The sequence below is a fragment of the Fukomys damarensis genome, unplaced genomic scaffold, assembly GCF_012274545.1.
Source record: "Fukomys damarensis isolate Sample0158 unplaced genomic scaffold, DMR_v1.0_HiC HiC_scaffold_16, whole genome shotgun sequence".
NCBI lineage: Eukaryota > Metazoa > Chordata > Mammalia > Rodentia > Bathyergidae > Fukomys > Fukomys damarensis.
In genome coordinates this window covers 27,542,259-27,553,512 of record NW_022900928.1, presented here as the reverse complement: position 1 = coordinate 27,553,512, position 11,254 = coordinate 27,542,259, and the positions used below count along the sequence as shown (strand labels likewise).

Here is an 11,254-nt window from a genome sequence, read left to right as displayed (position 1 = left end):
CCCCAAAAAAAAAAAAAAAAAAAAAAAAAAGAGCATATAGATGATATATACATATACCTATAAAGAATCTCAGCAGGGCCGGAGATTTAACTTAGTGATTCCACTGCCTGCCTCGCAAACACAAGGTCCTGAGTTCAATCCCTGGGACCAAAAAACAAAACAAAACAAAATGACAAAAGAATCTCAGCAGACCTCTAATAAGTAGAGAGACCAAAGTACTAGTCAAGTGAAGAGATTGAAGTAGTAATTAGAGAAACTACCCATGAAGAAAAGCTCGGGCCCAGACAACTGCACTGCTAAATTCTACAAAATATTCAAAAAATTGATACCAATAATTCACAAACTTCTGAAAATTAGAATAGTGTAGAACTCTTCACAACTCATTTTATGAAACCAAAATTGCTCCAATACAAATTTAGACAGAGGCATCACAAAAGTGACTGATCAGTGTATGTGGGGACAAAAATCCTCCACAAAACGCAAACCAAGCCTAGCAACATAGAAAGGTATTTTCGTACCATGACCAAGAGAATTTATTTGAAATACAAGGACAGTTTGTGTAATACACTGTATTAATAAAATAAAAAACAAAAACACATGATCATCTCAAAAGAGAAAAAAACATTTGACAAAATCCAGTGCTCTTTTACCATAAACACTAATTAAACTTGGATTAGAAGGAAGAATCATCAGAATAATAAAAGACATGCATTTTTTAAAAACCTACAGCTAAAATCATACCCAGTATTAAAAGATAAGAAGCATTCTTTGTAAGATGAAGACAAAACGAAGATAGTTTCCCTCACCATTTCTGTTTAACATTGTGCCGTAGATTCCAGCCACTTTAATTAGTTAGGAAAAACAAATAAAAGGGATCAAAATTGGAAAGAAGAAAAATGTATCTGTCTACAGGTGACATGATTTTGTATGTAAAAAGTTATAAAGACTAATAAGTCACAATAAACAAGATACAGGATTGACTATGACTGTGCAGAAATCTATTGTATATATACTTGTAATGAGCAATCTAAAAATAAATTTGAGCCGGATGTGGTGGTGCATACTTATAATCCCAGCACTCAGAGGCTGAGGCAGGAGGATCACTGTGAGTTCGAGACCAGCCTGGGCTGCACAGTGAGTTCTGGGTCAATCTCAACTACATGGTGAGACCCTGTCTCAAAAATCCAAAATAAATTAATTAATAAAATAAAAAATAAATTTGAGGGCCAGGGATTTAGCTCAGTGGTGCTGCCACCTGCCTCACAAGCACAAGGTCCCAAGTTCAATCCCCAGTAGAACAAATGATTAATTAATTAATTACTTTTGAAAGGCAATTTTAGTGCCAGGCCCTGAGTTCAATTTTTTAAATTTCATTTTAAAAAGCAACAAAAAGAATAAAATACTTTGGAATAAATTTAACAAAACTTAACCTCTGAAAAAAATCCCTTTTGAAAAGAATTAAAATCTAAATAGAAAAACACCTCAGGTTCATGTTTCAACACAGTCCATATCAGAATCACAGCTGACTTCTTGGTCAAAATTAACACGCTATTTTAAAAATTGATAGGAAACTGCAAAGGATCCAAAGTAGCCAAAACAATTTTTGAAAAGAAAAAAGTAGGTCTCAAATATCTTAGTTTTATTACCTACTACAAAGGAACAGTAATAAAGTCAGTGTGGTACTGGCATAAGGACAGACATATAAATCAAAAGAATACTATTGATAATTTGTAAGTAAACCCACATGTCATTAAGTAGCTGATATTCAGCAGTGCTGTCAAGACTATTCAATGGGGAAAGAAGAATCTTTTCAACAAATGAAGCTAGGATAACTAGATAAAATAAAGCTGGATCCTTGCCTCACACCACATACAAAAATTAAATGGATTAAAACCTAAACGGAAGAACTAAAACTACAAGTGTAAAACTCAGACGACAACAGACATAAGTATTTGTGACCTTGGATTTAGAAGGAGGTTCTTACATATGACACCAAAAGCATAAAGAACAAAAGGAAAAATAGATACATTGAATTTCGTCAAGATTTAAAAATTTTATTTATCCAGTGATGTTACTAAAGTGGGAAAAGAGCCACAGAATAGGAAAAATATTTGATAACTTACCAGGGCTGGGGATTTAGCTTAGAGGTTCCGGCACCTGCCTTGCAAGCACAAGAACCCGAGTTCAATTCCCCAGTACCAAAAAAAAAAAAAAAAAAAAAAAAAAAAAATAAAAAAAGACGAAAAAAAAAAAAAAAAAAAAAAAAAAAAAGAATTGATAAAGGGCTAAAGTAATGCAGAACTTATAAGAATTTATATAGTTCAAGAGATAAATTCCATTAAAATATGGGCAGTAGATCTGAATGAACATTTTGCCAGACAATATATCTAAATGGCCAATATACGTATGAAAAGATGCTGAACACCATTAGTTATCAAGGAAATACAAGTCAAAATGAGATATCACTTTATACCCTCTAGAATCAAGATCATGAATGTCGAACCTTTTGACACTGGGCCTCACTGATTGTAGAGGAATTGCCTTGGGCCACATACAGAAATATAGTTGATGTGTATAATAGGTTGATGTTCTGCTCTTGATACTTGCTGTTTTACTTACCAAATCACACACACGTGTAACATCTGTAACATGGGTTTCAATTCTACTGACGGATTGGCAAAGGAGGTAAACATAGCGCTGCTGTACACCTTTCCATATACACAGTCGTGCTTGAGCACTGCTCAGTTGAGTCGTGAACAGTATCACTAAAAATCACGTAAGGTAAGTTTAAGATCCATAGGCTGCATTACTAGCTATTCAGGGCCTCTTGTGGCCTGTGGGCTGCAGAGTAGACATGCCTGATGACGATAATAAGTGCTGATAATTCATTGGAGAATTGGAATCCTATTATACTGCTGATAGGAACATAAAATTGTGCAGCCACTTTTGTTTTATTTTGTTTTTGTTGTTGTTGTTGTTTTGTTTTGTTTTTGGTATGTGTTTGCCATAGGCAGTAATCACAAATGTACTTGTACATAATACAACTTAATTCTTTTTTTTTTCAATTCCTTCCCCTCTCTCCCGTCCCCATTTACAAAAACTTTGTCTCCACTTTTTTCCTTCCATTCTCTTTTTTTAATCCCTTTTCCCTTTCCTGTTCCTCTCTTCCCTCATCTCTCTTCCCATTTGAACAAGTTCTTCCTTCTCCCACTATCTGTCCTCCATTTTGCTCCTTATTTACCCTTTGGTTTTTTTACACAGAGAAATAATGAGATATTTAAACTTGTATGTCTCATTTATTTCACTTAAAATTGTGGTCTCAAGGTGCATTCGTCTACCTAAAAATGTCTCAAGTTTATCCTTTATTAAGCCACTTTTGAAAACAGCCTGTCATTTCCTCAAACTGTTACACATAGATTTACCATATGACTCCAGTAATTTAAATCCTTGGCATATACCCAAGGGAGATAAACACATACATCACACAAAAATAGGTGTGTGGACTATCCCAACAGCATTATTCATAGAGCCAAAAACTGGAAACAAACCATAGATCACCTGGTGAGTGGATTTTTTAAATGTGGAATATCTATCAATAGAGTGTTATTTGGCCTTAAAAATGAGATACTGATACATGCTACACTGTGAATGAACCTTGAAAACAGGCTAACTGAAAGACACTAATCCCAAATTGGATATACATGTTATAATTAAATTTACATGAAATATCCCAAATAGGTAAATCTATAAAGACAGGGTATACATTAATTGTTTCTTAGGGCTGGCAAGGTAGTAATAGGTAAATGCTATCATGTTTTCTTTTGAGATAATGAAAATTTTCTAAAATTGTCCTGACAGCTTTTCATATTTGTGAATATACTAACAAGTATTGGTCATATTCTATGGGTAAATTTTATGTGAGTTTTATCTTTTTTCAATTTTCATTATTATATGTTTGTAGCACATAATGATTACATTCTTTGGGGGAGTTGTACATAGCACATCTCAAATCTTTTGTATCCTGTTTCCCTCTACTCACTCCCCTGTCCCTCCATCTTTTAGTCTTCTTCCCATTTGCAGAAGTTCTATCTCCCTTTTTCCTATTACCTATGTTTTATTTGGGGCTTTATTTATATTTTGGGTTCCTCACATAAGAGAAATTGTGATACTTAAGCTTGTGCGTCTGATTTATTTCACTTAACATCATGGTCTCAGGGTTCATCCATTTTCGTGCAAATGAGTCAAGGCTATCCTTCTTTATGGCAGAGTAGTATTCCATTTTGTGTAAATACCATGCTTTCTTTATCCATTCATTTGTTGATGGACATATAGGCCACTTCCAAGATTTAGCTATTATGAATTGAGCTGCTTATAAACATGGGTATGCATGTATCACTGTAATATGATGTCTTTAACTCTTTCAGAAGGATACCTAGAAGGGGAACAGTTGAGTTAATTGAATTTCTAGTTTTCTTTGAGTAATCTTCAGACTATTTCCACAATGGTTATACTAGTTTACATTACCACCAACAATATTAGAGAGTTCCTTTTTCCCCTCAGCTTCACCAACATTTATTACTTGCTTTCTTGATGATAGCCATTCTTTCTGGGGTAAGATGGACTCTCACTATTGCCTAATTTGCATTTTCATATATTTATTGACCATTTATACTTCTTCTAAAAAGTGTCTGTTGATTTCATTTGCCCATTTCTTCACTGGTTCTTTTGAGTTCTTTATATACGCTAGATATTAGTCTTCTGTCCAAAGACTAGCTGGCAAAAAAAATTTTTCCCATTCTATAGGTTGCCTCTTCACTTTTTTTTGGAGGGGGGTTTGAGACAGGGTCTCGCTACATAGTTGAGACTCACCTGGAACTCACTATGTAGCCCAGGCTGGTCTTGAACTCACAGCAATCCTCCTGCCTCACCCTCCTGAGTGCTGGGATTACAGGCATGCGCCACCATGCCCGGTGCCTCTTCACTCTTGATTATTGTTTTTACAGGGCAGAAGCATTTTAATTATTTATTTATTTATTTATTTTTGATCTATCTCAGGACCTTGTCTTGCTATGCAGGCACTGGCACTACTGTGCTAAATCCCCAGTCCAGAAGCTTTTTTTTTTTTCCTCATTGAGTTTATTGGTACATTTTTAGGTATACAGTACCAGTTAACATTCATCATTGGGATCTTGTACCTTTACATGACAGGTCTTGGTTCTCATTTTTTCCCCTTATCCCTGCCCTCCCTTCGCCCCCTCCTCCCTTCCCTATTTACAAATACTTTATTTCCATTTTTTCATTTTTTCATGTTTTTTTTTCTTTCCCTTATTACCTCAGAAGCTTTTTAATTTGATATGATTGTATTTGTTGATTCTTGATGGTATTTCTTGTGCAGTAAGTATTCTGTTCAGAAAATCCTCATCTACACCTATGACTTCAAGAGTTTTATGGCTGGGCACGGTGGCGCATGCCTATAATCCCAGCACTCGGGAGGCTGAGGCAGGAGGATCGCTGTGAGTTCGAGACCAGACTGGGCTACACAGTGAGTTCCAGAGCAGTCTGAACTACATAGCGAGACCCTGTCCCAAAAAACAAAAAAACAAAAAAACAAACAAAAAAAAAAGTTTTATCCATCTTATCTTTCAGCAGCTTGTTTCTATTTTAACATTTAGATCTTTGATCCATTTTGTTTTTGATTTGGTACATGAGATAGATTTAACATGCATGTTCATAATCCAGTTTTTCCAGCACCCTTTATTTAAAGATGTGTGTGTGTTTGGCCCCTTTCTCAAAGATCAAATACAGTAACTAAATTGCCTGGAGTTGTTTCTACATTCTGTATTCTGTTCTGTTGATTCACATGTCTGTTTTTGTGCTAGAACTCGCTTTTTTGTCACTGTAGGTTTGTAATGTAACTTCAAATCTGGAATTGTGATGCCTCCTGTTTTGCTCTTGTTACCCAAGATAGCTTTTGTTATTTTGGATTTCTTCTGGTTCCAATGAATTTTGGGATTATTTTCTCTAGCTCTGTGATGAATTCTGTTGATATTTGATTGGGATTGGATTAAATCTGTTTATCAGTTTTGGATGTTTGAGCATTTTAACAGTATTGGTTCTCCCTCTCCAGGAAAGAGGAATAACTTTTTCCACTTTCTGCTGTCTTCTTCTATGTCATTTTTCAGAGTACTATAGCTTTTATTATAGAGGTCTTTCACTTCCTTGGGTAGGTTAATTCCTAAGTTTTTAATTTGTCTTGATACTGTTGTGGATGGTATTGTTTTCCTAATTTCTTTCTCACTGAGTTCATTATTGGTCAAAAAGAACACGTGATTTTTGTGTTTGATTCATATCCTGCTACTCTAATAAATTTGGTTATTCCAGGAATTTTTTGGTGGAATTTTTTGGGTCTTCTATTTAGATCATGTCATCTGCAAATGATAATTTCACCTCTTTGTTTCCTATACATAACCCTTTTATTTTTTTCTCTTGCCTGATTGCTCTGGCTAATGTTTTGAGAACTATGTTGAGCTAGCATGATGATGGTGGACATTCTTGTCCTGTTCCTGTCTCAAAGTGTGAGCTACTTGAAGGCAAACTGTATGTATATTTTGGTTTTATTTCTCTTATATTAACTGCCCTTAATGAATATCTGTTGATGACCTCAATAAATTATTAATGAAAATCTTTTATTAATAATAAAAACAACTAGGGCCAGGGATTTAGCTAAGTGGTGTTGCCGCCTACCTCACAAGCTCAAGGACCTGAGTTCCATCCCCAGTACCCAAAAAAAGGAAAAGAAAGAAAGAAATCACCAATAATAAAAACAACAATATTTACTGAATACTATATGTCTGGAACTGAACTATGCATTCCATTACTATTTCCTACTACTATTCTTGTCTTACAAACTAGCAGCTATACTTTAATTTCTCAAGAAAATAGTACATAATCACTTTGAGAAAAAAATATAATTTATACAAGGGCCTCAAAGAAAAGATACAAGGTAAAAAAAGACCCTAAAATATTACCAAAATGATATGAAGTTTTAAAGAGAAAGTGAAATTATTCCTTAAAATTCTGAGTTTATTGTTTTATTAAGATGCTTATTACTCTGTTAACTTACAAAAGCATTGTAAGCCAGGTGTGGTGGCGCATGCCTATAATCCCCAGCACTCAGGAGGCTGAGGCAGGAGGATCACTGTGAGTTTGAGACCAGCCTAAGCCACATAGTTCCAGGTCAGTCTCAACTAAATAGTGAAACCCTGTCTCAAACTCCCCCGCAAATAATGCATTGTAAATAGTGTTTTAATCATTTTTATATCCTACATAAAATCAGTCTTGCCATAATTAATCCTAAATACACATTTGCTTAATGGAAGAAGTTATAATTATAATGGTCCATTTTTTCCACAAAAACAACATAGAGCATTTAACTATTTGAATTTATAGTTTGCTTTTTTGTCCCTACTAAAGCATAAACAGCAAGAATACAGTGTGTGTTATCTTAGCCATCTGTGTATCATCCAGGACCTAGCACATAATAGGTGACCAGTAAATATTGTTGCATAGGTGAAAGGTCACAATCAGGGTCAATAATGGGTTTTAAGGACTAGCTGTTTTCATCTCACAGGAGGTAGACTGTAACTGCCAAATATCTATAGTCTTCTGTTTAATGTGAGTCTTTTGTTTAACATATCTTCTTCCAGATTTAGGACTTTAGAAAAAGAAACAATATTTCTGCTGAAACGTCTGTTAAAGTCCTTTTGTTTTACTTTTGTTATCTGTACAGTGCTGAATTATCCAAAGATCATTGCTGGAATGGCTTAGGCTCCCCTCCAGATTCCCCACCTGCTGGGAGTGATGTGTATTGCAGCAGTGAGCTGAATGACCCTCAGTATGACCAGACTCTCCTGGAAAACTTATTTTACACAGCACATGTAAGTCACTGAATCTGAAGCTTTAGGAGCATGAGTGTGTATCATATCAGTAACTATGGGCATGATGAACTTGTCAGATAGGAAGCTATTCATTTCCCATGACTTAACTTATTTGGTCATAATGACAACCTGAAAAAGAGTTATCTTCATTTTATAGATGAGGAGACAGGCTGAGTAAGATTGAATGTTTTGTGCAAGGATACGTACCAGATGTTAGTCAAAATTCAAATTTAAATCATAAGGAAGAGCTAATATAGGTATATCCTCAGATCCTCCTTTGACTGACTGATACTCATCCAGAGCACTGCAGAAGAAACACTTAACTTACAGATAACAGATACCTCTGTTGGCCCTTAAAACAGCATCATTACACTGAGAACCAAGTTTTCAACACACAAGCCTTTGACAGACACACTCAAACCAGAGGACTTCTGATTTTCCTTTTTATCCAGATCAGAAAAAGAAAACTGAAATACAGTGTGGTTTACTCCAGCCCAGTGGTAAGACAATGAGGGCTAAAAGGGTTCAGGGAAAACTTTTATACAAGATTGTCAGAAAAGAACATAGGGGGCCAGGGATTAGCTCAGTGTAGCTGTGCCTGCCTGGCAAGCGAATCCCCAGTATCAAAAAAAAGAACATAGGCATAAAGCACTTTAACTGAGACTTGAAAGAAAATGTTTTGAATGACAGAGAAATGAGAGTAGAAAGAATGACCTGTACAATATTTTTAAAAAGGCCTATTTGTACACGGAAGAGATGGTCTAACTAAATGAGAATTTGTGTGGAAGGGCTAGAGAATGTGTAGCTCAGTGGTAGAGCACTTGCCTTTTCATGTGAAAGGCCCTGGATTTATTTCCCAGACCTGAAAGAGGTGGGAGAGAGGATAGAGAATTTGGGTTAGAATGGAATTGATCAGGCAGACTGTGGCACAGTGCAGCCAGCCTGTGAAAGATTGTGAAATGCCTGATGAGGAAGAAAGGATATAACAAAATAGTGCTTTAGGAATCACTCTAGCAGCCATGTAGAAAGCAAAATGAGAAGACAATTTCCATAAGCAGAGTTATTGGGTTATAGAAGTATGAGAATGGCAGCAATGGAATTGAGAGGGAAGAAGTGAATTGGAGAGACATTATGAATTGCTAGTATTTGTGACTTCCTACCTTAACAGTCATCATGGGTACTACATTATCTACAAGATAAAGTAGAAAAGGTTTCTTTCTTTATTACCCATTTTCTCTGTTCCAGAGAACTGTACCAAATGTTTTTAATTCATTATTTCAATTAATTCTTTACCAACCCCATGAGATAGTTATTATCTCCGTTTACACATCATGAAACATAAGCTTATGGTCACTAGGCAACAGAACTGGAATTCTTTTCCTACTCTAAATGACATAAAGCCTGAATTTTTTCTACTAGTCCACACTGTGTCATAAGCCTTAAGCACGGCATTAGAACCTAATCCTGACTTACTTTCCTAACGTCATCTCCCATTTTTATCCTTTACTTACTGGAAACTTCACCTGTGCAAGAGTCTCATCCACTCCTCAAACATTCTAGCTTTTTTTTGTTATCTTTTTAAGAGAATGGTGTGTGTACATGGGAAACTTGCTTACTTTTAGTGAAATATTTCCTTACTGCTCTCTCCAAAACAGTTATCTTTTAATGTCTTTTTATTTCTCCCCCTCCCCACAGAAATCTGATAACAGCATCAGTGATTTTCTCAGTGAAGATGATGATATTGACCCTGCTAAAAAAATGAACCAATCAAAGGCCCTTGGAAGATCTTCTAAAGTTCTGGAGCCAAACGATCAAAAGCTGATGAAAAGGGCAGCAAACAAAAAAAACAAGTGAGCCTCTCTAACAATGCTTGATTACTGGCAAAAGCAAAGGAAGCTGATTTTCATAAAATTTCCTCAAGTGAAATTTCATACCTGTGTTTGCCCGACACTATCAGAGTAGTTAAATTATAATAACTCAGCTGGGTGTGGTGTCCCACTCCTGTAATCCCAGCATTGGGCAGGAGGATCTCAGCGAGTTCAAGGCCAACCTGAACTACATTAAAAAAGTATAGTAACTCAGCATTATGATCCTTAAAATGGTTAATATTAGATTACATATGCACTATGATCAACCTATTTAGAAAATATGCATAATGAAAAATGAAAAGGAAAACATAAAAGTGACAGTAATAGGGTTGTATTAGGGTAATGGGTATGGAAACAAATTTTTGTCCTTTGTAGAAAAGCTTAGGGTGATAACATCAGTTTTTACTCTTATGTGAAAATAATAAGCCTTTGTTTTAGATTTCCTTTGTTGTAAATTAGATCAAAATTCTGATAATTAAAGCCAATTCCATTTAACTTATGAATTAATATGCTTGCTGCCCTACCTCTTTCTTTCACCTGTACAAACTGGATTGCTTCATGTTAAGCCACTGATTGTTGCCTGTCTATGTGAACTCCTTACAGAAATCTGGCTGAACAGCAGCTACTTTCAGAAGCTCTAGAAGATGCCCAAACAATGACACTCAGTGTGGATAGACTAGCCCTTCTGGGTAGGACACATTCAGTCAGAATCATCATTGAAACAATGGGAGTTCCTATAGATAGTCCCGAGATGACCCCAGGCAAAAAAATCTCTGCTGGGAAACCACCTAAGCCAACAGTAAAAAAATGGTATGTCTCTAAAATGAAAAGGCTAAATTTGTCCTTTTGGGAAAGTATATCTCATCATAATAAGTGTATAACATTTTGTAATTTGTAATTCATTTTCATATGGATCAGTCAGTTAAAATACATTGAATCCCCCCTGATCCCAAGAACGTGGGAATATGGAAAAATTAAGATGGGAATTATGCTTACAGACTTTACAGTTATCAAGAGAGAAAAATATTTAAATAGCTATCTATAACATCAGGCTTTAGAGGACAAAGTAATTGTTTTATATTAAAAGTGCTGTGTGAGCACACAGAAATAAGCCTTTCATTCTTTCTGAGCAGATAGATAAAAATTTTGAAGGAGGTATGGCCTCTGAGGACGAGAGAACCTGAGAATGGGATCTTCAAAGAGATATAGGATTTATAAGCAGAAAGTAGTTTTATTATTTGGTTCCTTTTTTAATCACTTTTTTTTTTTTTTTAGCACTTTCTTTATCAAATATCACTTTCCTGTGGGGTTTTCCAAAAGTGGATTGGGAAAGACAGCTTTAATCACTGAGGTTGTTCGACTTGCCTCCAGTAAAATTACGGATGGAAGTAAGAGAAACTGGTTTCTATCTTTTTAGGTTTTTTTTTTTTTTTTTTTTTTTTTTGACCG

At 35.4% G+C, this 11,254-nt stretch overlaps 1 protein-coding gene across 6 annotated transcripts in view; it reads left to right on the top strand.

The window, feature by feature from the left end:
• C2cd3 (C2 domain containing 3 centriole elongation regulator) overlaps nucleotides 1–11,254 on the top strand; it is a 130,152-nt gene that overhangs the window by 43,041 nt on the left and 75,857 nt on the right. For all 6 annotated transcript variants that reach the window (XM_010603279.3, XM_010603274.3, XM_010603280.3 and 3 more), the window contains 4 exons: nucleotides 7,790–7,937; nucleotides 9,633–9,787; nucleotides 10,409–10,615; nucleotides 11,081–11,193. In XM_010603279.3, the coding sequence (XP_010601581.1) occupies nucleotides 7,790–7,937; nucleotides 9,633–9,787; nucleotides 10,409–10,615; nucleotides 11,081–11,193 (623 nt within the window). The remainder of the gene's footprint in view (nucleotides 1–7,789; nucleotides 7,938–9,632; nucleotides 9,788–10,408; nucleotides 10,616–11,080; nucleotides 11,194–11,254) is intronic.